The following is a 25,567-nucleotide window of genomic DNA, read 5'->3' as shown; positions in this document are numbered from 1 at the left end:
AAAAATATTAAATCTTACCCTTTTTAGACAGTTTTGAAAAAAAGAGTAAATAAAATACTATACAAAACTTATTGAAACAACTAGGGGCCAGTTGCATAAACTTAGCCACCATGTTAAGACTGTCTTAAGAACTAGTTTGACCAGCAATTGCCAAAAAATTTATTAAAGAAAAAAATTAGATGACTATCTTTTTAAGATTAGTCTAAACAGTTTATGCAAAGGCCCCAGTTCTTGTGCATCTATTTTTATACCAATATGGTACAAGATTACCGTTTAAATCAATGTGACAAACGAGTTAGGTCAAAGGTAATCTAAAAGTAGTCTGATTATATTACCTAAAATGTGTAATGTAATGAACCAGTATCAAGCACTGATAATACATTGTATATGCATTAATTGCATTAAAGTATGCGTTTTGTTTGTTTGTTTACATAACTGAATTCAAGCATAACTTTCTATGAATGTACAATATATATATATATATATACACTGTATAAAATAGTATATAGTTATAATAAACAAAGGCAAACTCAAAGAACATCTCTTTTAATAATGCAGATGTAATAATAACAAACATGTAACTTCAAGTTCAAAAAACAGTAAATGTGGTTAAATACAAACTGTGGATCAAATAATCACCCATGCAATGAGAAAACATCCTAACATGCTCGCTTTCAGATGGTCACATACGAACTGTAGGATTACTCTTGCAAGTCTACAATTGTTTAAATTGTAGTGTCATTGTAACACTTAAAACACATTGATCACCCCATCTCCCTTAATTTATCCAAAATCAGTGCACAGATGGTGGTTTGCTTGTTCCATCCTCCTTACTTTGAGCTCCAATCTATCTGTTGTCAAAGTTGTTTTAAGGCTTTGGTAATGATCAATGGAATGTCATTAAGAAGCATTTTAATTTTATTCTGAAACATTGTCATCAGAGATTTCTGGAGTTAAGGGATGCTTCATTCAGTCAAAACTGATGAGTTCTTCGGGTCTAGCAAGGAATGATCAGGGTTGCGTTTCCCAAAAGCATCGTAAGCTCAAGTTAGATCAACTTAAGCTTACAATGCTTTTGGGAAATGCAGCCCTGGCTATAACGAGGAATGCATTACAAAACATTCAAGCTGTAATCAAAGCAGTAATCAACACCTTGTTGAACACCAATTCCCCTTCCAACTAATGAACACAGCACACTGGTTAGTCTGTTAGAAAATCTGATGTCTTTTGTGTTTAGCACTGCATCTACAAACACAGGGTGAGGGGTCAGTTAGCCTCTGACGCCCACTAGTGGTGGATCTGAGACACCGCAGAAGTGAACTGCCCTGTAGTAAAGTGATATGTAACAGATTTGATGCCCTGTCATAATACTCTATATAACTCTCCTTACTTCTAATGACCAGTGATTTTTGTGTATGATGAATGAGATCCGATGATTGTGCTTTGTCCAGATGACTCTCTTCCACCCAACACAGAGGATAGAGGTCACAACAGTATCAAGATCATATAGAACATTTCTTGTGATTCAGTTTTGTGTCTGTGCATGAAATGCATGTAAATATGCAGTCAATATATTGCCCATCTTTTACACACCAGGCTTTGCCTCCAGTCATGAGATGAGGACAGTCACGCAGTTTTATCAGTCAGAGTCAGTTTGGCACTTTACAGCAGCGGTAGCATTTCAGCGCTGGTGAAGACATTACGAGAGTGTGTAAACAACATTATATCTAACGGTTACACACACTTAGAGAACCTGAGCATCTGAGGAGGCAGAAAACAGATCTGGAGGTATAAATCAAAACACAGTACGTCCTCAAACACAGAGAGCAGCTCCTCCTCAATGATGGATCACTCTGTCAGTCTTGGTGCTCATGCTTCACTACTTTATCCTGGATTTTCCTATGCATGGAGAGGATTCTTCCTTAATCCTGGTGGGTCTTTTCCTGACTGACTTTGTACTCGTACTGCAGCAAATAAAGAAACACAAATCAATGCAATGCATAGTGTTTCAAAGGCAACATAACTACACATCACAATTTTAAGAACTTCCAAAATTTACACACTCATTTCTAAATAAATAAATCTTATACAAGCCAACAAATTAACCTGCACTTCTGTTTAAAAGTTTGGGGTTGGCAAGATTTTAATGTTTTTGAAAGATGACAATTAGGCTGTATTTATTTGATTAAAAATATATATATATTTACATATAGTAAAAACAGTAATATTGTGAAATTATTAAATAACTGTTTTCTATGTGAATATATTTTAAAATGTAATTTATTCCTGTGATGCAAAGCTGAATTTTTTTATTCCAGTCTTCAGTGTCACATGATCCTTTAAAAATCCTTTTAATGTGCACATATTTTTTTTAATTAATTATCAATTTTGAAAACAGTTGTGCTGCTTAATTTTTTTTTGTGGAAACTGTAATATATTTTACATCTGGATTCTCTGGATTGAATAGAAAGTTTAAAAGAACAGCATGTAAATAAATAAATAAATAAATAAATGTCTTTACTGTCACTTTTTTGAATACTTGCTGAATAAATATATTAATTAAAAAAAAAAACACCACAAACAACAACAAAAAACTCTTTCTGATCTCAGTTGGAGTTAAATCCGTTCACAGTTCACTGAAGTTTGGAACAGGGGGGCATTCCAGAAAGCAAGGTTAACTTACCATCTTCTAAACCCTGAACTCTCGGTGGATTAACCCAAACCTTGCTTACTTGAGGTATGTTGGGTTCCAAAAACGCATCTGAGAGTAAGTTCATTCAACCCTTCCTGGTTAACACACAAGACATTCTCAACAGAGCGATGAATCACTACTTACAAACCTTGAAAGTAACCTCCTGTTTTTTGTAACCGAAAGCTGAGGTTATCTGCTCACTTATGCTCAAACAAAGCCAGGTGTTTCACATAACCTGCTTTCTGGAATATCCCCCAGAGCTTAATTGTGTGATTATGTTTGAGTAACTATGCATAAGTTTACCAGAGCTAGCTGTCGCCCAATATTCCCCACAGTTATGACCCCAGCGAAGAAGATGCATGGCAGCCAGGACCGAATGTACAGGAAGTCAGGGGAGGTATATCTGCACACATTCACACATAGACAGTGAAGTACCAAACAAAGCAGTCTTGTAATGATGCAAGTGTAAGCAGTAGATCTTACAGTTATCGCTCTTGGTGTGAACAGGCCTTAAAACTACTACTACTTCATTCGGTCATACTTCCAACAGACTATATTGTGCAGACTTATAACAGAGTGGGTATGAAACTCACTGAAAGACTCCGTTGTAAACCAGCAGCTGGGTGACAAGTGTGGCGAGTATTGCAATGATGACTCCCAGCCCAAAACCACTGCGTGATCGATCGAAGGTCCACCACAGGCCGACAGACAAGGCAGCCAGCGTCAATGACAGCTGCACATTATTCGCAAAGTCCACCTTCTGTTGGTACCAGTGTTAAAGATAACAAGTCATACAAGAGCAATATCATTTTTGTACTATAGTGTGCTGCAGGGATGATGTATTATTTTAGGCCAAACCCCAGAAACAAGGTAGCTTTTTAGCACTTCTGCTTTATTGTCCTGAATTCAATGGGTTTTTGATTGAAAGCCTGAAATAAGGTCTGTTGCTCACACAAGCTAAAGATACTTTCATGTTTTATACTACAACATAATACATCAGTAATTCCCAATTGTGTTTTTTTTAAAGCTTTTACGTGTCTTGCAAAAGGTTGTTGCTAACAAGCTGCTAAATGTGACTACAGAGGTTTGAAGACAATAAACATCACCAAACTGAACAGATAAACTTCTCACTAGTCCACTTTCACAGCCTCATAGTTTATAATTGCACTCTTGCAAACTATTATAACTCACACTTTAAGATAATTTTTTTAAAGACTGAAAGAAGTGTCAGACGCTTAATGGTGGTGACACAAGATTGTGAGACATTAGACTTCCATGAAAGTCATGAAACCATGGTATTGTTTGTTTATAGGCCATTTAGCTTTTTACGTCTGGTGATATTATTTAGAATTAAAAACATATAAAAGTTGTTTTAATTTGTAAAGATTATCATGATGAACAAAATGTGTAAATGATAAACATTTGTTGGACACAGAGTTTATTTTCTGCAAAAATACAAAAGCCAACAGAAAAATATTATTGGTTTTAAGTCATCACTGCAGCACTCTATAAAACTGCCACATTTATCATCAGTTCAATGTCATTTCTAGGGCCGAAAAAATATGTTTATCTGTAAACACTAACAACCAAAAACTTTATCAAAAAACCTTATGCATTAAATAATTTAATTATTTTCTAAATGCATTTTATAGGTCTTATCAATCACAAACAAGCATTCAGATAAATAGCACCAAGTCTCGGTCCTACATATTTTTTTTTTTAGATGTGCGTCACAGGCTAAACAATAAGACTAAAACAGTGCTGATCTAGCTGAACTGCCTGACAGAATGACTTTGTTAGAGAAGGTCAAGAACAAGAAGAAATGCGATGTTGTGAGAGAAGGATACAGCACTGGCGTGATTTATGCCCACAAAGACGGCCACACAGCGCATCACGTTAGACCACTCTCTCTTGAGCTTATGCGGCTCCCCCAGACGATGATCCATACAGGGATACAGCAAACCTATCAACGCTGAAAAAAGAAGAGTGGCATTTAATCGACATCACAGACCTCACAGGCCAACAGATATACTGTCTTAAGAATGACAACAGCATTCATTTGTGTGAGGATCCTCAAACACTGTTCATAATCATAATATGTTGTGTGTGTTTGTGTACCTGCGGCTGTTCCACAGCAGGGTGGAACCCACCAGGCAGATGAGAAAATGCTGCTGATGACATCTGGAGGGAAGAGAGTGACGTTACGCTGCACCTGTAGCAGGTTTAGCACGAGTGCTAGAAGCACTCCCACCATAAAGAGCATGGCAGCACGGATCAGCAAGTTCATCGTCCGGTTGGTGATCATGCTGATGTAGGGCCCGCGGCGCATCGGAGCACCACTGCTCAGTGACGAAACCTCCGCCATGGCTGCTGTCACAGAAGGACGTCAGCTACATTTGCTGCTGTCAGCTGACATCACACCTGGAAAGAAGAAGGTAATAATAATTATGATGTCTGGAACCCAGACATACCTACTTTCTGAATAATAATGATATAGCCAAAACTGAATGACCCAATAAATTGCGTAACTGTGAATACAATTCCTTGGGCTTTTTGTGCATTTGACATAATTTATTCTACAATTTAGAGCACATTTCATGTCAATTGATGATAAATATATATATATATATATATATATATATATATATATATATATATATATATATATATATATATATATATATATATATATATATATATATATATTTTTTTTTTTTTTTTTTTTAAGAACACTCCTATTTTATCCATTAAGGAAAAGCACATTATAATTGTATGTTTCAGTTTGCTTGAAATTGCCTTTAACTCTTAAATTACAGTTTTTGCTATGTCTGTTTTTGAAGTGAGTGGGTCTTCAGTTCAAAATAATTAATCGAAAAATTTACATGATCTATATTAAATTATTTCTAATTCTACATACTTCAGATTTTTTTTTTTTGATTGAATTCAAATTTAATTTAAGAAAATATTTTATTTTGCTTAAGTTCTATCAACTATGTTATTTGATCAAACAACCCCCTGCAACTAAAAATGGTTTATCACAAGATTTTTTGTATTTGATATAACTTTTTTCTGCAATTGATATTTGGAACACATTATTGTATAATATTTTGGGTTTTGTTTTCCTCTCAATATTTTATCTATAACAACCTATTATCAAATATATTAACTGCCTGTCAATTATATTGGGTACATTGTCATTTTCAATGACAGGCCTTATCTGGCCAACCACATTTAGTTTTTTTGATCAAGTTAACCACAAATTGACATATATATTTAAATTTGAGGTTAACCTGATCAAGAAAACAAAAAGTAGTTGGCCAGACAAGGCCTACCAGTGAAATTACGAGTCAAATGGTGAAATTGCAAAACTATGTTACCTTTCTAAGTTATCCTATTGAGCCATTTCTTGAATTACATAATTTTCATGATCGTACTGTGTGACTGTATCCAGTGATAATAATTAATTTTTTTTGCATATTTTTCAATCATAATTTAACCTTCTAACATGTTAGAGAAGAGTGAGTGTGTTCATGAGATAATGTGCACAATAGTTAACAAACATGGTTTGTCAGTTTTTAAAGAAGACAAACAGCAGATTATTGCTGAAGGGTTGCGAAGTGTGTAGTGGCATACTGCCTGCATGTAACATAAGTTGACAAACTAACTAGGAAAACACCCATTCTATTGTATTACTCAAATGGTGTACAGTTAAGCTTTAAGCAATTAAGCTTGACTAATAGGAAATATGTGACCCTGGACCACAAAACCAGTCATAAGTAGCACGGGTATATTTGTAGCAATAGCCACCAATGGGTCAAAATGATCGACTTTTCTTTTATGCCAAAAATCATTAGGATTTTAGTAATTAGTATTAGTAACCATAATTTTTGATACGTAATATGCACTGCTAAGAACTTCATTTGGACAACTTTAAAGGCAATTTTCTCTTTTTTTTTTTTGCACCCTCAGATTCCAGATTTTCAAAATTGTATCTCGGCCAAATATTATTTTATTCTAACAAACCATACATCAATGGAAAGCTTATTTATGTAGCTTTTGGATTATGCATAAACCTTTTTTTGTGGTCCAGGGTCACATATGTTACACTGATGAAATATATAAACTGAAACCCATAATAATTTTACAGAGAAAGCACTTTGTTTTTGTTTATGTACGGTGGCCGAGAAGTGCAAAACAAATCACGATTCTGAAAACAAAATAACAAATCAGAAAACAAATTAACAAGTCAGAAAACCCAACGACAAATCAGACAAACCGGAAAAGGTAGGTATAGTTTGAGACAGCGCCATTGGTTTGGGAATAGATTACTCATCGCTGATTGGACAAGACATCTGTCAATCAAGGTGTACAGGAAGAACGAGAAGAAGAACAGCAGAGTCAACCATTGACAGCGTCAGCTCCAGTGGCGCAGATGGTAGAGAGAGTGTCACTGATATTTTGGTGCAAATACGTATTTACACTATGTTAAAATAGCAGGATTTTGTGCTATGTATACTACTTGTTGCAAATAGTGGCAATTATCTGCACCTCAGTATTTTAGTAAAAAAAACAGTATGCAATAATAATTTGAAAAGGAAGAAAAAAAAAAGTTCGGCAAAAGGCGGACTCGAACCCGGGTCGATCACGTGCAAAAACACAATGACACGCGCTCTACCATCTGCTGTCAATAGTTGACTCTGCTGTTCTTCTTCTCGTCTTCATGTACACCTTGATTGACAGATGTCTTGTCCAATCAGCGATGAGTAATCTATTCCCAAACCAATGGCGCTGTCTCAAACTATACCTACCTTTTCCGGTTTGTCTGATTTGTCGTTGGGTTTTCTGACTTGTTAATTTGTTTTCTGATTTGTTATTTTGTTTTCGGAATTGTTATTTTGTTTTCGGAATTGTTATTTTGTTTTCGGAATTGTTGTTGTGTTTTCTGAATTGTTATTTTGTTTTTTAGATTTGCATTTGTAATTTGTTATTTTGTTTTTTAGATTTGCACTTGTAATTTGTTATTTTGTTTTCAGAATCGTGATTTGTTTTGCACTTCTCGGCCACCATATTTATGTGAACTGTCTCCTCTCCTCAAATATAACACGAGTTATATATGATCTATAATTCGAGTACTGTAAATCACGGTTTGATAAAACATATGACACACACAGACTTATTAGACACTGCATATAAATCCCGTGATATGTTACTGCTGGTCACTTGGCAGGACTCAAACCAAACTAGTTCCATATCTCTAGCTGATCAAAGGCCACATCAGCAGGAGGCCTTCCAGCACTCACCTCGTTTACATGTAAAAAGACTCTTAATTGAATAACGATTACGATAAATTAAATAGGGTCATAGTGAAAGTATTGTATGTTGAAACTGATGAATTCTCCAAAACATCATATTACAGCTCTACTCGTGGTTTGTGACCCATAGAAGGGAAAATATCTTGTCCTAACAATAATAAATGTCCTAACTTATTAAATCCACTGTAACAGATGTCTAATAAAATGTCACAAATTACTCACCGTCACCGTTTTAAATAACCGTTACTCTTGCTCTGAACAGAGATGTTAAAGTCCTAAGCGAAGGAAGAAGACCTTTTTGCGAGGATAATGCTGTACTTCCGCCTCACTGATAGCGCGGCTGCCTCAGCAGCCAATCAGAGGGGGCGCTGGTGACGTAATAAATAGGAGGTTTCGCGAAGCCTCACAATGTTTTGGATCATTCTGATTAAGTTTATGCTGTTATTCAAACACACATTTAATTCAATATTTCTAATAACACTGTCAGTGTTCACCGAAGAATCCCAGGAGCGCCCACAGTCGACGCCAACCTCTGAAATCTCGCGCGAGTTTACGCGCCTCTTCTCACCTCCCATTTCCGCTCTAAATTTTCACATTCCCGCCATCATCTTCTGCTCTTGGGACGCGAGCGCAGATAACATCACAGCCGGCAAAACTCACACACTGACAGCGCGCCACATTGAGCGGATACTTTCCTTCTCCAGCGCTTTCTTCAAGGAATTTCCCCCCCGCAGGTAAAAGAGATGCGGTTTATGGGCAGAATTTGCCCGTCTTTTGATCAGAATGGTCAGTTAGCGGAGCCAAGCCTGTCACACGGCCTGGGCTGCTAATGCTAGTTAATTAGCTGCGTGTGTCATTATTGAGGATACTGCAAAATAAAGACGCGTTTCCGCGAATTACACGAGAGTTAGTTTGTTTTAAGGCGGGAACGCTTGAAGTGTGTGCGGTCTCTAGGGAAGCTAGTCAAGTCGCTTCATTTAAAGCGCGCGTAATGCGTTTGTTTACTTTTATCTTTACTCACTGGAACTCAGGGCTCTTTAGGATCAAATCTCATAAAGCAGAGCTTCGGGCATCGTTTTGACACATGACTTAACGTTAGTCAGCTAACTTTAAAATGTCAGAAGTTTGTCATACTGAAGCTCAAGGCTTTTAAAGCAACAATTTTGTGATTTGACTTAATGATAATAAAGTGTTTGCGAAGATTTGAATGTAAGAAATATAACCGTCAGATGTAGATTTTACACTGGCTCGCTTATTTTGTTCTGTTAATTGTCGTTGATAGTTTTAAACGACCGGGACGTTATTATAGAGAGATATTGTTAAATGGCATTTACGCGTTATAAGTTCACACGCGTGACTTTGAGACACAGTGGTTTATTATTTGTGAGTCCGATTCATTTCCGACACGTGGGTTGTATGCTTTCGTACCGGAGTGATATGTAAGTTTCTGCGTCTCAAGCTGTTTCACGTCGGACATTGTCTCTCGTCTTTTGTCAGGGCTTTTGTTGTAGACCTCTGGCCGCATCTGTTCGCCATCAATTGTGTCCAGAGCCGGAGTTTTGAGCGCCTCTCGCATTCATGGCCGTCGCAGTGCCCAAGCTAACCAGCGGTGGCGCTGTCCGCATCCGCATCAGATGTGGGGATCTGGGGACCACCAAATGGAAAGAGGGAGTCTTTGAAATCCACGAGAGAGACAACAAAATAAACCTGCTAGTCAAGTTCAACAGTGGCGGTAATCCGAAGGTGTTTCAGGTACAGATCTGTCTTTGCATTCACAGCCGACAGCCTGACATGTGATAATTGTCGTTACAAATCATGCTGTTGTTTAAGTATCATATTTGATGCATACAGACTTTTATATTTCATAAAGTATGACATAGTGAGAATATGGAGCTTGAAGAGGGAAAAAAAACATTCAATTTGGTGCAGCTGCTGATAATTATATGGCCAAAGCCAAAAAATGAAATTCTGATTAAATTAAATCTTTAAAACAGTATAGCAGATTACTTGCATTAAATGCTTATAAATATCACTTTTCAGTCTGTATTTCATTATAATGTCTGTAAGATGATTTTTAAATGCTTAGTTTATGATCAAAACTCAGAGATAAACAAGTAAACATTCCTCAAAAGCCTGATGGCTCATATTTGATACTCCATTTTAACACAATTTTTCTTAAAAAAGAAAAGCATGGATAATCGGGTAAATCTAATTTTAGGTGTTCTAGTAAATGTTCATCTTGAAATATTACAAACAGTATAAAACAAATTGTATCTTCATTGTTAAAGTTTAAACAGCAAAAAGACCTGCAGGTGGTCATTTTCACAATTATACTAAAATGCTTTTTATTTGCTGAAAAGTATAACCTATTAATCCGATAACTGAAGGCATGTAGTAGATTGTGTGAATTTTTATTTTCAGCAAAGCTTGATCATGTTGATAACTTAAATCCCTAGGAATATGTGTATGAAATATGATCTAGAGGTTTATAGGGTTAAGAAACATCTGCAAGGTTATCCTTACGCAGTGTCATTAAGACATGAGCAGCAAATGCATTTTGCTGAATGCTACATAGACTCATTTGTTTATTTTGTTGCAGCTGAATCACAACGTTAAGCAGGTTTCATGGTATCAAGCGCATGGGCCAAACCGTGTGATTTTGACTCTGAAAGACTCAAGCGTTGTTACGATGGACAAACTGACCATGTTGGTTGCTAAAAAAATGAAGGAATACCTTGAAATGGTGAGGCTTGGAAAACCAGCAGGTATGTTTCTTTTGACGTGTGTTGTAGTTTTCATATAACTGTCCATTCTTTTTGAAGGCATGTTAAGTTTCGTTTTTGATCTTTCTTTAGTTTTAAAGACAAACCAGGGAAGTGCTAGTTTTGGCTTAGTTCTTGGGAATCGCACCGCACAGAATGACTCTGGCCTTTCTCCATCAGAAAAACAGGTAGCACAGCATCACAAGCACTGAAATGCTTATGGATTCTTTTCTAAATATTATTTGGTTGACCTGCTGTTTCTTTCAGAGCACTCCAAGACGTCCAAGTCTGGACAGCAGAGAGGACAGCACACCAAGAAAGCCTCTTGGGAGTCCCAGCCGGGTAACTTCCACACCTGGCCGCAATGGGCTCTCTGAGAACAGGTGTGAAAAATTAGATTTGGGTACAGTGTCTCTAGAAAGCGTGTACACTTTTTGCTTAGTTATTATGTTTGCATGCATGTTATCTTAGGTTTCAGTAATTTAATGACTGTTAATTTGATAAAGATTGCCCTGACCACAACTAAAGTTTTTGTCCTTAAGGAGTGAGAAGAGGAAGAGGCTGATGAACTCTGATGGTGATATGACCGAGGACTACCCCAAAGAGAATGACTCTTCTAGGTAAACGAGACATCTTAGGTCATCTTAGTGCAGATTCATTTTGATATGCTAATGTTTAAAAGTTTAGGGTCAATAGGACCCCCCCCCCTCCAGAAATTAAGTCCTGTTTAGAAAGTATGCATTAAATTAATCAGCAGATACAGTAAATATTGTTACAAATTGTTTTTAAATGAATGCTGTTATGGATTTTGTATTCATAAAAGACTCTTGAAAACATTTAAATATTTTCACAAATATTAAGCAAAACAATTTTTTACCATCTTTGATGCAGCTTTGCAGCCTTGCCAAACATTTTAAAAATCTTACCTATCCCAAAATGTTGAATTGAGTGCACTTAAATGCTCTAATCTTGCTTTTTTTTAGCAACAACAAGGCCATCACAGACTCATCCAGAAAGTTTCTGCTCAGCTGCAAAGAGAAACTCAAGCAGTCAGAGGAGAACAGAGCAACTGGTTAGTGTCTATTCACATTTTATCTACTGTAGCGGCTTCCCTCTCTGCTTTATGACATATGCTTATTACTTTATTTCCTCAGCTCCACACACGCCTACCCCTCTCCAGCCAACATCCTTTTATGGGAGCAGAACAGGAACTAAAGATTACACACAGACTCATTCATTTTTGGACAGGTAAAGAGCCTCTGACTCAGTGATGTCAATAGGCTGTGCTTTCTAAACTGGTGTTTCCTGCAAAGTTCTGTGATGGTGCTGCTGAATTTATAGTTCCACAGCAATAATGTAATCTGAATGTGATCAAATGACACTGTAATGGTAAATAAGGCTGGCACAACAAGTGCATTGTCTTCAGTTGCTGCACAAACATACAGTGTGACTAGTGTAGTCCAGTTCACAAACAAATTACTTTTTATGTGCTAGTTTTTTTTTTTTTACTGAATATCACCAAGTATTATTATTTTTTTTAAATCCTGTGCTGAATTCATCAGATTTAGCGGTTATTAAACCACATGTCTATTTTGACATGTCTATTTTTTTCCTTTTACAGGCCCGGCAGTACAGGCCAGTGTCCCTCTGCTAAAAGAAGCCTAATGCTACCCAATCACTCAACTCCCTTTAAAAAGGTGCGCCCAACTTTGGACTACGGTGGCTGGAACAAACCAAGACCATCCGCGCTGGCTCAGCCGCAGCCTCCACTACAAGGGTGAGTGTCCTCCCTAATATAGGGTTCTATGAAATGTTTTATTTCTTCCCGCAAATTCTGTTTAACTTGTTTTTTTTGTGTGTTTTTTATTCGGTGTTTATATGATACCAATTTCAAATGGTGGTAATCAAATTTATGTATAAAACTGAACCTTTTCATTTCTTTTACAATGCATTAAAGGAAATTGACCATTTTTGCGACTTTATTACTTGATGTTTTACTGTATTTATATTATTGCTGAGAAATGCATTCTACTATACATTTAAAACGTATATATTACATATTATACATTGTGTAGTACAGTCAGTAGTATTGCTATTATTTTGCCACATTGAATAACGTTTTTTGTCCTTAGCTTATCACATGCCTCTTACTTGATTGTCCATTAGATTCTCCAATCTTGGGAACACCTGTTACATGAACGCCATACTCCAGTCACTTTTCAGCCTGCCCTCATTTTCAAATGACCTGTTAAAGCAGGGCATACCTTGGAAGAGGGTCCCCGTCAATGCCCTTCTGAGGTATGGTCATGCTGTTGTTTTTTTTCCCCTTCGAAATTAGGTACTTTTTGGACGATTCTAAACATTCATAAAAAATTTGAAACATAATGATTATCCAGTCACAAGCCTGTTGATGTTTTGTTTTTGTTTCCATATGAAGGCGTTTTGCTCATCTGCTGGCCAGGAAAGATATTTCCACTCCAGAAGTGAAGAAAGATCTTTTGCGGCGAGTGAAGAACGCTATTTCCTCAACTGCTGAGCGTTTCTCTGGTTACATGCAGAATGTAAGACATGTGACATATTTATTTCTAATGCAGATGCATCTGACTTGAAGCCTGTTCACACCAATGATAACTCTAACATTTTAATAACTTATTTTAATAATCACAATCAGAAAACTTTATTTCAGCTGCTGAGAGACAAAAACACTGACAGCCAATAAGAATCTGACTTCAAAGAGATTGAGGATTTAAATTGACAGATGACAGAGCTGCATATTAAACAATTTTATTGTTTGTTGGTATGGATGCTAATATGATTATCATTATCTTTACAGTTGTTGTTCTTGGTGTGAATAAGCCTTCTTGACACATTATGTTCACATGATGCAAGTGCCAATCAGCTTCTTTTTGCCCAGGATGCCCATGAGTTCCTGAGCCAGTGTCTGGACCAGCTGAAGGAGGATGTGGAGAAGATCAATAAAAGCTGGAAAAACGAGCCCTCGGCCTGGGAGGAGCCACAGAGCGCTCGGTTAGCAGAGGAGGTGGACACCTCACGCATTTACACTTGCCCGGTTACAGTCAACATGGAGTTTGAAGTGCAGCACACCATAATATGTAAAAGGTGAGTAAAAGACCATGTAGTTATTACAGGACCTATTATTAAACGTCATAAGACAACACATGCTGCCTGACATACTGACCTCTCTTGTTCTGGTGAACAGCTGTGGAGAGGTGGTGACGAAGCGAGAGCAGTTCAATGACCTGTCCATCGACCTGCCACGCAGGAAAAAAACACTCCCTCTGAGATCCATACAGGACTCTCTAGATCTCTTTTTCAGGGTACGACACTACATCATACCAGCTGTAAAATGTGAAGGATCGAAAACAAAGTCCTGTTCACACCAAAATAAATGTTCAGTGATAAACATTTTAATTTGATAAATGGCTGTTAATGCGTTTGTTTGGATCAGCATGAATATTTGCATGTAGTCAATAACAAATACAAAAATCTGAATGGCTGTTTGAAAACATGTAGATTAGGGCTGTGCGATTAATCGAATCGCGATTTGAGACGTTGCGATTTGCTAATTGCAAAGCCTGCGATGTGGACGCAATATTACTCTATTCCAGAGCATATGCATGACTGCCAGCCTTGAGTGGCGGTCTTACTAACCAATAGAGTGAGCGCACCTCCGTTCTCCCCGATCAGCACTGCTCTAGCCAACTGCGTAAACGCCCACCATTTAAAAAGGGTCAGATTGAAAGTTAGGCAAATTAAAACTAAAGAAAAACGTATGGAACTTCAGCTTCGAAATGACAGAGAACAAACAAAAAAGGTCATTTGCAAGAGCTCCCTTATCGGTTCTGCTTTCAGTACTGGTGAATAAAAGATATGTTTTTATTTGCAGGCTACATGAACCTTATCTTACACATTTTTATCTCCCCAACAGATTAATTTGAAATAAGTTTATAATGCATGGTCTCTGAATGCTTCTCATACTCGCTCCGCTCTGCCCCACGCTGCGCTTCTCCCGCGTCTCACGGACGAGCCGTTTACACGCAGCCCGTCTCGTATTGCTCTTTTATACTCACGGTCTCGCGCCCGGTTCTGCTCCGCAAGTCTCTCACGAGCGCATCTGGCAATATGGACGAGGCCTGACGCATGCGCGCAACTTGTCCACTCGCGCCTGGCTCTGCGTTTAAAACGAATGTAAATAACTACTTGCCAATTTCACTTGGATGAAATTAAACATTCAGCACATTTCCCACTTGTTCTTAAAATCCCAAATACTTAAAAATGAATGAATCAGCCCGTGTAACATGTAATACTTTAATAATTGACTAAAGAAATACAGTTCTTTATTTATAAAAAATAAACAAATCTTTCCTGTGAAATTCAGTAATTCTGTAAAAGTAGTCATACCATTATAATCTTCCCTGCAGAAAAAACAAAACAAACACAAAAACAGTAGAACCCCTCCCAAAACACAATAGAAAATGTAATGGATGTAAGGGTTATAATGGGAATTGTATTGGTTTTAATGTAAACTATAATGGTGTCTACTGGTATTTGATGCATTCTATTGGTGGGATGTAATCTTTATATATATATATATGTATATGTATGTATGTGTGTATATATATATATATATATATGTGTATATATATATATATATATATGTATATGTATATGTAATCTAGCAGATGGCAACCAATAGAACAACAGTAATTCCTATTGGAATAATGCCCAAAACAAAAAGGAATTTTGTATTGGTTTTTATGGAAATTATAAGAATTTATAAGAGTTTCTATTGTTTTGTTTTTTTCAGCAGGGTAAAGATACTCATACTGTCCTGCACATTGACAATATTGAGCTGAAGCTTGACTTTGCAAATTTAAAATCGCAAATCAAATCACAATCTGTCAAAAAAATCGCAATTAGATATTTTCCCCAAATCGCACAGCCCTAATGTAGATACTGTTTGACTTGTTTTTGTCACTGAGAAAAAAGTAGTGAATTAACCGTCAAAGAGTGATATATATTTTTGTATGGCATATATTCATGCAAATATTTTTACACATTGATCTGAACAGACAAACCCTGTGCAAAAACCAAATTGGATTTTTGTGCTGAACATTTGTGACTAACACTTTTTTTTTTTTCTTTTGTTTTGGGCTAAAATCTTGCCTGGCTGAGTAAAAGTGTGCAAATGATTCTTGTGCCTTTCAATCTGTGATAACTCGTTATCAAATTTACAATATGGTACTTCACTTTTCATTACCTGTTGGCTTTGTGTTTATAGATGGAGGAGATTGAGTATTCCTGTGAAAAATGCAGTGGAAAAGCAGCAACCGTCTCTCACAAATTTAGCAGGCTTCCCAGGTTGGGGATGAGAACACACTTTAGATGTAGATTCATTTGTGGTAAATTCAAAGCATTTAAATGACACTCTTTCTCTCTGCAGAGTGCTGATTCTTCACCTTAAACGCTACAGCTACAACAGTCAGCTGTCTTTAAACAGCAAGTTGGGCCAACAAGTCCTGATCCCCAAATATCTAACGCTGCTCTCACACTGCACAGACGCCACACGCCCCCCTCTCAGCCTCGGCTGGAGCGCACAGACCGCCATGTAAGACTCACCCTTGCACTTGCTGTTATTTAGTGAAGCACCCTTTCATACTCACTAATGGCTGATTTCATTTCAGCTCTAGGACGCTTAAGATGTCACAGTCGGTCAACTCTTCAACACTACGGTGAGAGCAGCCCTCTGATGTTCATGCTAAGAGTATTTAGTCTTGATTCATACTAATGTGTCTTGAATTGATGGTTTACAGGAAAGGTCCTCAAAAGCCAGAGTGTTCAGGCAGCATGTTGTGTGACTCGGATAGTGAGGAGGAGCTCGTCAGAAAAGTTGGTCGCAAACATCATTCAGAAGATGACAGGACAGAAGAGGTGAGAAGAATAGCGGTGTCTTTTTAATGGATCGTTTGAATCTGTCCACATGGCATTTGTGAATCAAATCAAACACTCTACATTGGGTTACAGCAAGCTACAATCTACAAAGGTGCATGTCACAGGCTGGGTTGCTATCTTAAAGTCAAACTAAAACATTTTTGTTAATTGAAATAAAATATAAACATTAGATAAAAAGCTTTAACTTGTATTAGTTAGGCAACATTTCTAATTTAGTTTGAAGCACCAAAATAAAATGAACAAAATTAAAAAGTAATATTTAAAATGAATAAACCAGACAATAACTAACTAAAAATGTAAAATTAAAATGAATTTGAAATAAATTCAAAGTATTAAAAAACTGTAATAGCATGTAAGTAAATAAATAAAATACTAAAATAGGCACACGGTGTAGATTTATGTGTAAGGTGTTGAACATGCATGCTAGAATTTCAAACTTAAACATTTGACAAATTATAGATCTTAATTATAGTTCTGTTTAAAGTGGCAGGATTTGCTGTCTATGTACAGCACATTGGTCAACATTTGTTTTAAATAGTTCTTTATAAATAAAGTGACATTGATTTTAACAATTATTTGCACTACCGTTCAAAAGTTTGGGGTCGATTAGATTTATTACAGTCTCTTATGCTCACCGAGGCTGCATTTATTTGATCAAAAATAGTCAAAAACTGAACAATTTTGAGAAATGATTACAATTTAAAACAACTTTTCTATTTGAATGTATATTTAAAAACCAAAGCTGAATTTTCAGCATCATTACTTCAGTCTTCAGTGTCCCATGATCCTTCAGAAATCATTTGAATATGCTGATTAAACATTTTAATACGCATACTAATATGCTTCTTAAACAGTTGTGCAACTTAATATTTTTAGCGTATGCTTTCTTCAGGATTCTTTGAATAGAAATTTCATAAGCATTGATTATTTGTAAAATTATACTTAAATTGTTCCTTAAGGTCACATTTGTTGAATTTAATTTGTCCTTTCTTGAAAGTATGTATTCCCTTCACAGGGAAAGAAAAACGCAGTGACCCCCAAACTTCTGAAGGAAACTTATGCGACCAGCTAGCACCTCACATCTAACCTCCCTTTTGTCCTCAGGTGCAGCACAATGCACAGGTCGAGCACTCAGAGTTTAATGCTATCAACGATGATGAGATGCTAGCAGCTGTGCTGGAGATGAGTCGACACAACACTAGTTTGTCTGGATGCCCTGATGATGAGCCAACCAGCAGCCCAGACACAGGGTTTGGAGATGCAGATGGGCAGGACCTGACTCATCATTTGGAGCTTCTGGATGGAGAGAAACAGCCTGCAGGTAACTAAAGTGTTAACTAGACTTCATGTTTATATTCCTGGCCTACAGTGTTTAGAGTTGTTTGTTCATTCTTTGGTTTGTGTCTAGATGCCCTGGAGTCTCTAGATCTGACCATGGATGAGAATAAGGAGAACCAGACACCTGAAGGTGTGCAGGGAGAGCTGGACTGGGTGCAGCAGTACAGTTTAGACCAAGAGCGAGAGGAACAGGAGCTGCAGCAGGCCCTTGCACAGAGCCTACAGGAACATGTAAGGAGTCTAGCAGTAAATTCTATGTTTTATGAATTTAACAAGATTGTATTGTGGACCTTGATTTTTAGACTTCTTAATCTTGTCAGTTTTTACCTAATGTAATGTGTAATTTGTTTAAATTGTCCCTCAATTTGCATTTGTGTTTATTTGCTGATGAACTGAAACACAGACAAACATAGAGATCATTATACATTGCATAATTTGGTAAAGAATTATAATTGAACTAATCGCAGCTAAAAACATATACTTTTTTTTTTTTTTGAGAATCTCATTGAAATAACATGTCTAGGTCATACTTCTCCAGAAAATCAAAGTAACATAATTGTGGTGTGTTTTAAATATAAGTAAAACAACAAAAAAAAAGTCTTAGGAGAGAGAATCTTAAGTTTTACTTAAGAAGTTAAAAAAAAAGTTAACGGGCTTCATTCTGTTCAAGATTTTTTTTGGCGGTCTATTTTGACTTCACAAGTGGCTTGGGCATATTATTGAGAATGTTGGTCTTTTAGCACAAATCTTCTTGGCAGCTGTACTTTTCCAGTGTTTTTCGTCCTTGACGTCAGCACAGTTTAACTGATGATGATTATGATTGTTGTACAACGAATATCTGTTAATTGCACAGGAGGCGAGAGAGATGAGGGAAGATGACGATCTGAAAAGAGCCACTGAGCTCAGCCTGCAAGGTCAGTATGACACACCCAGAACATTGTGTTCTGTCACATTATCTTTATTAAAGTGAATGTTTTTGTTAACTTGGAGGTTTGTGTTGTTGTAGAGTTTAATAACTCTTTGCCAGAGCTGCTGTGCTCAGATGACGACTCTGGGAATGAGGATGGTCTGGATATGGAGTACAGTGAGGCTGAAACTGAAGAGCTCAAGAAGAATGCTGAGGTGAGTCTGAGACCCTCGGTGCGGTTTGAGAAGTGCCAGTTTTCAGGGCATGGTTTTAACCATCGTGTAATGATTTGTTCTCTAGACTGGAGAGCTTCTGAACTCCTTCAGACTCATCAGTGTGGTCAGTCACATCGGCAGCAGTTCATCATCAGGTACTGGTGTCTTATAGTAGGGGTGTGTGATATTGACAAAACAAATCTCAATTTTATCAATAGCGATAATTAGACGATATTTTGCTGAGTGTGTTATTGTGCTGGTACCTTAAGGACTGCCGTAGACCGTTGACTCCTAAAGTTTTTGTTATTCTTCATATTCTGTGTGATGGTCAGATAGAAATTAATCTTTTCCAATAAGTTTAAATTAATTTTTACATTTTATGGGCATTTTACCTTTTATAAAGCCTTTTTTTTTTTTTTTCTTCTTCTTCAAAGTGTCCATTATCTTTTGAGTCAATGCTTACATTTAATCAGTGAATTAGAGTAATAAGATCACAAATCTCACGGTTCTGTTCATATTACGGTTTTTGAGCCACAGATCGGATTGTATTTTTGGATCAGTAAGAAAATTAAAAATATTTCAATGTAACTTTGCTTTCCATTTTTTTACTTAAAGCTAAGAAGTACTTCGATACCACAACAAAAACTACTAGCCTAAGAAAGTTCAAACGTGATTTAAAGAGACAAGTGAAACGGCCAGTAAGAATAAGAACAAATACACAAATTACAAGCATAGAAAAATACAACAGAACAATGTTACAAATAAAATGAGGTAGGTACTATTCTGGTACAGAAACGTAATCATTAAGTGTAAAATAACACTGCAAAGTGTTCAGTGTATGAATAAAATATAGATTAATCTTTTATTAAAAAAAAAAAAAAAGAAAACAGCACGAGTAACGAATAGAGTTCCCTTTGACCTTTTCTTTCACTGGAATGGTTTAAAATCACTTGCGTGAGTAAACCTGTACATGTACAATGATAAACTTTTAATCTATTATGGTTAAATTTTGCAATTAATCTGCGGATCACATGCGGGCCGAACCGTGGGGCTTGGTCCGTACGGATCAACTACGATCCATTAAACTACTACAGGACATGAATGAATTAACCTGCAATTACAAATGCATAAATAATGTTTTAATACATTAATAATAAAACATTGAATACTTTAAAGGGGTCCTATTATGCTCTTTTACAAAGTCTTGATTTTGTTTTGGGGGTGTACTAGAACATGCTCGAATGCTTGGTGGTTTGAAAATCGCATTATTTTTCACATAATTTACATTATTACAATACCTTTCCCCCCAGCCTGACACAAACAACTCGATTAGTTCCAGGTTTGATGAAGGCCCGCCTTCCGAAAAACGAAATGTGTTGTGATTGGTTAGCTGTCCCAGTGTGTTGTGATTGCCGAAAGAGGATCACGCAGAACCTTTGTATGCACGGATATTGCAAGACATTAAACTGGTAATGTTAGTGCGTTTTTTTTTTATTTATTTATTTTTTTGGCTAAATCACGTTTTAGATGTCAACAACAGCTTAAAATGAACTGCATTGACTATGTACAGATAAGTACAACGGTAATATGTACTATGTTTATTGTTCTTTAATTCTAACATTATAACATGAATTGGACTGAAACTGTTATACAGTTGAATTTATTTATACCATAGTCCCACAGAAACACTATTTGTGGCCGCATATATATGCAAATCAAAAACAAAATATCTCCCTTTGGAGTGGACTTTGAGATTTGTAACTTTGTAGATATTTTATGCCCAAACATACACACTGACTAAAATTTAAAAAAGTGAAAAAGCATAATAGGACCCTTTAAATGTGGAATTAAAACCACCAGTAGGCGGCAGCAAGTAACTTAAGTGAGTCATTGCGATTGAATCGAATCATTTAAACGGAGCGAAACACCATCACACAAACACACACACAGCAGTGAAGTAATGAACACACACCCGGAGCAGTGGGCAGCCATTTATGCTGCATGCGGCGCCTGGGGAGCAGTTGGGGGTTCGGTGCCTTGCTCAAGGGCACCTCAGTCGTGGTATTGAGGGTGGAGAGAGCGCTGGACATTCACTCCCCCCACCTACAATCCCTGCCGGCCTGAGACTCGAACCCGCAACCTCTGGATTACGAGTAATCCACGACTTCCCCACCAAAAAATATAGTGCTCCTCCCCCTCAACTCTGGCTCGGACCAGGCAATCGAACCAAGTGTGAAAGCACCCTAAATGCGCACTAGTCTAGACTATATCACGTAATGTATGCATGCTCTCTGCAGGTGTGTGTTGTTTGGTTTTTGCAAAATACTGTCAAATCGCACATCGTTAAAATACAATTGCGATGTCACTGATGCCTGTCTTACAGCTTCATTGTTTTTACATTGCGGACTATGTGCAGCAAGTGACAACAGCCGCTGCTACTCTTTCCTCCTATAGGGCATTACATCAGTGATGTTTATGACATGAAGAAACAGTCCTGGCTCACATACAATGATCTGGACGTCTCCCGCACACAGGAGTCCACAGTTCAGAGAGATCGTGACAGGAGCGGATACATCTTTTTCTACATGCACAAGTAAGTATAGCTACAAGTAAACAATGCATATTAGTGAATGAGACCCACTGGTATTGGTCTGATCTGATGAGATGTCTTTGTGTTCAGAGATGTGTTTGAGGAGCTGTCTGAGGTGGAGAAGGCAGGAGGGAACGGTGATGCCGGTCGCACAGTGCTGCAGCCGCTATAAACGCTCTCGCACGCTTTTAACATCCCATCCGGGTGGATCCTTCTGCTGATGAACAGCTGAACTGAGCCAGGGGTAAACGCTAGACCCTTCATCAGTACTACTGAAGACCGTCCACACACACATGTACCTACTTTGGGCACTTTTCCTTTTCTATTTCTCTTTCACTTTTCCCATTTCTCCCTGTGAAATACTGTTGCCGTTTCAAATGTCTTGCAGTTAGATGGGTAAATGTTCTAGCAACTCGTAGGTACAGATGTTTATGGGGAAACGCAAAGAAAATAAATATAGAAAGCATTTTGAGTTTCTCAAAAGGTGTAACTTCAACCTGAAAGAAGTTGCTCTTATTTTTTTCTTTTGTTTAAATATTTCGTTTGCCTTCATGAAAAGACCCTCTGGTTAACTTATGCATTAAGAAATATTGAGAGCTTGTTCTCCTATCAATTTTTTTTCCCCCATTCCCCTCAGCTAATTTTAGATTTCCTTTTCAATCTACTGCATATAAAATTTATTCTTGTATGTGTTTGGGTGGAATAGGGAATATGGGGTCTGTCTTGTTTGATATGCAGCTGAAAATGTGGTGCAATATTTGCTTTTATATGACTTATAGCGATGAAGAGAGACTTGGAATAGTACTGATTTATATTCAAGGCTTTACTGATGACTGTTGGTTGTTTTATTCTTATTTTATAAACGTTAATCTAACAAGCTCAGTGGTATTGATGTGGCTTGTAATTTTTTTTTTTTTTTTTTTTTAAAGATCCTCACTTCAAGATTCTTTATGCCTCTCCACACCTACAGACCTTTGTTTTCCTTCTATATAGAGCTTTACAGTGTGAAGTTGCACAGCATTGTGTAGAATGTCTGTCTTCAGAAAGCCGTCAAATGAAAAATGCTCGCACACCTTTATTGAATATAGGAAGCATCCGATGAGTGCTTCACATGAAGTCAGCTGATATTATTTATTTTAGATCTTGTTCACTGTCTGATTTGTACTGTACTGTCGTTCTCATTTTCATGTCTTCGGTAACCACTTTATTCATGTTTTCTGTTCTGATCATCTGAGTAGGTTCATGGAAGAGTGGGACTTGTTTGGACATTGTGTGTATGGTGTTCTCTGAAACAGTGGTATAAGCTCTACTTAATTGCTTCGTATTCAGTCTTTGACTTCCTTAAACACATTTTAAATAAAATTTGTTTAGAAAAAATCAACAGTGTTCCATTGGTTTTAATTCAAGAATCAGAACTACTCAGTAGTGCATGTTAGCAACAAATGTGCTTTTCTCCCTTATTTACAGCCCAAGAGTTTCTTTCAAGAATCAGTCCAGTGTGTAACGTCACATGTCCTATGTGCATCTCTTTGTGAGTGGCTCGCGGTGGCTTCCTGTTAGTCTGTTGAACTCGCTGAGAATGTAACTTACTTTCTGCTGCATCTGTCAAAACATAACACAGTTGATAGGCTTCAAGAACAAGGAGAAAGAATAAAAATAACAGCTGAACTTTTAATGGGCAGACTGGGGCTATCTGTTCCATCCCAGCAGCTAAAGGGGCTCGAGTCAAAGTTCAACTACACCGTGCTACCAATAGTGAATTAATCTAATTCAAAATTATTATTATTGTTATACTTTTCTCAAATTGTTAACAACAATAGCATTGTGTGACGAATATAGTGTGTTAGCATGTAGATTTCAATTTGTGTACAGTCTAATCCAATTGTCATGCCATTAGAATTTCATATTAAGAAATGATTTTAACCCAAAAGTAGCCAGGACAACTTCTTTGTTTACAGATGTGACGTAATGACGCAGTGCCAAGCTTGAACTTCCCATGAAAACCTACCCGTACCACTCAAATTAGAAAACATTATAAGCCAACCATTGTGAATTGGGCTGAAGGCGATAGTTTTGAACACTGGTTGGTTATGTACTTGCTCAAATATTGATTTTTGGATAATTTTTAACCAAAAAAAGTTATGGACTGCACCTTTTAGTTAGGATATTTTTGCAAATTATCATACCATATTATTATCATACCATATTATAATCATACCAAAATTACATTAGATTATTTTTTTAAAATGGCTTTTGGGTAACAGGTGCACACAGTAAATAAAAATTAGGACAATAGTCAACAATAATAGCTAATTTTCATAAATGTAAAATTCCATAGTAGGCCTATTTAATGCCATTTCATATGTAATCATCATAAATTAGATATTTATAAATCATAGATATCATCACTTAAAATATCAAAACTAATCCTGTGAAAACTATTTTGAAATCAGACGTGTTACCATGTAATGGTACTTCTTTTAGCTGTCCTCCCCCTTAGTGCGTGGTGTCAAGTGATATTACAAAATGTATTATGGTATTTTACAATCAAAATATTTTGTATCTTGACCAAATACATATTGGAAAAGTCTGAGTCTCAAGATTCCATATTTGGTGGTATTTTGTCATATTGATAAATTTGCATAAAAAAAATGGAATTTGGGTGCCACCCAGTGGCTATTGTTGGTATAATGCTTAATTTAATAGGATTTTTTTTATATCAGCTTCAAATTTGGAAGACAACCTACTAGACATATGGCTTTAAATTTAAAACAGTTATGGATTAAAAATATTTGCATCTGCAATCTACTGAAAAGAGACCAACCTTAGATCTGTATTACAAAGCGTTCATGAATTATAACAATTTAAGTCTGGATGTTCACTTGGTGAAACTTTTCATAGTTTTCTGTTTTGGTTTTGTTCCCACAAGCAGTTTATATATTTTTCAGTCACTAGTGTGACAAGCTACAGCCAATACTCTCAGTAAAATTTATTCGGGATAAAATATGTCCCCTCATTCCACTCCTCTTCTACTGACCACCTGCGCATCGCCACAAAAATCCATCTCTTTACACTGTTGCGATGTCGCCTAAATTATACTCATCTCTGTGGAGGGCACATGGGATTTTGCCTGGCTTCAGATCCTTGGGACATGAAACAAACTTCAGCCATTATTTCCTTTAATTGCTCAGACATGGGTCTTATTTCAACTGCCACCAAAAACGGACATGCTCTAGCCACCTGTCAATGGCCAATGTTTATATACAATAACATATTTTAGGCCACGTACCCCCTCCTGTCAATGAGGGAAAAAAGTATATAGCCAAAAAAATGTAACTTGACAGCGGTTGTACCTCATAGAAGGGGAAAGACAGCACATCTGTGGGCTGGTTCTTTTTCCTGTAGATGTGGTTGATGCGTTGAATCTTGCGGTTGTCCACACATATGATGCCCATGTCAAACCTCTGGACCCCAAAGATGTGTCTCAGGTGACCGTCTCAAATAGAAATGTGTAAACGTATTTACTTTGCAGCCTACGGAAAGGACAAACAACTCTGAAAGGACAAATAAAATTTCTGTGAACATATAACAATATAACGATCATTTCAATAACATTGCCATGATCCCGAGTTTGCTCTGTCCGTTGAGTTGGAAACTGAAAGTGCGCATGCGCCAATAGTTCACACATGTGGAAAGGAAGTTGGAAAATATGTCAAAATAAAAGTCATTGTGTTATAAAAAACGTTGAATATTTACATCTTTTCTGAAGGATTGATCA

The 25,567-nt window shown here is 36.9% G+C and overlaps 3 protein-coding genes across 4 annotated transcripts; 1 reads left to right on the top strand and 2 right to left on the bottom strand.

Moving 5' to 3' along the window:
* Positions 1-531: 531 nt before the first annotated feature.
* insig2 (insulin induced gene 2) lies at positions 532-8,546 on the bottom strand. 2 transcript variants are annotated; one of them, XM_079427375.1, is made up of 6 exons: positions 8,227-8,546; positions 4,811-5,113; positions 4,540-4,664; positions 3,286-3,452; positions 2,996-3,095; positions 532-1,964 (listed from the first exon to the last, which is right to left on the bottom strand). In XM_079427375.1, the coding sequence occupies exons 2-6, from the start codon at positions 5,055-5,057 to the stop codon at positions 1,923-1,925; spliced, it is 681 nt and encodes a 226-aa protein (XP_079283501.1). In that variant the 5' UTR covers positions 5,058-5,113; positions 8,227-8,546; the 3' UTR covers positions 532-1,922. The 2 variants fall into 2 exon arrangements, with proteins under 2 accessions (XP_079283501.1, XP_079283502.1); XM_079427376.1 differs by having other exon boundaries at positions 4,540-4,655; positions 8,227-8,334.
* Positions 8,425-23,160, top strand: usp37 (ubiquitin specific peptidase 37). Its single transcript, XM_079427373.1, has 24 exons — positions 8,425-8,738; positions 9,502-9,756; positions 10,604-10,769; positions 10,860-10,954; positions 11,034-11,149; positions 11,309-11,386; positions 11,750-11,838; positions 11,921-12,014; positions 12,388-12,543; positions 12,933-13,064; positions 13,204-13,327; positions 13,681-13,886; positions 13,987-14,104; positions 16,069-16,148; positions 16,231-16,395; positions 16,472-16,519; positions 16,601-16,718; positions 17,844-18,060; positions 18,148-18,308; positions 18,931-18,991; positions 19,084-19,199; positions 19,285-19,354; positions 21,654-21,792; positions 21,880-23,160. The coding sequence occupies exons 2-24, from the start codon at positions 9,583-9,585 to the stop codon at positions 21,959-21,961; spliced, it is 2,805 nt and encodes a 934-aa protein (XP_079283499.1). The 5' UTR covers positions 8,425-8,738; positions 9,502-9,582; the 3' UTR covers positions 21,962-23,160.
* Positions 23,161-24,857: 1,697 nt separating this feature from the next.
* LOC306876270 (endoribonuclease YbeY-like) lies at positions 24,858-25,458 on the bottom strand (the record flags this gene model as incomplete). The annotated part of the gene is made up of 3 exons (XM_079427298.1): positions 24,858-24,932; positions 25,143-25,285; positions 25,425-25,458. 3 exons carry the CDS (start codon positions 25,456-25,458, stop codon positions 24,858-24,860), a joined length of 252 nt encoding a protein of 83 aa, XP_079283424.1.
* Between the last annotated feature and the right edge of the window lie 109 nt (positions 25,459-25,567).

This window comes from Barbus barbus (assembly GCF_936440315.1).
Source record: "Barbus barbus genome assembly, chromosome: 10".
Lineage (NCBI taxonomy): Eukaryota > Metazoa > Chordata > Actinopteri > Cypriniformes > Cyprinidae > Barbus > Barbus barbus.
The sequence above is the reverse complement of the archived record's forward strand: the minus strand, read 5'-3'. Positions and strand labels throughout refer to the sequence as shown.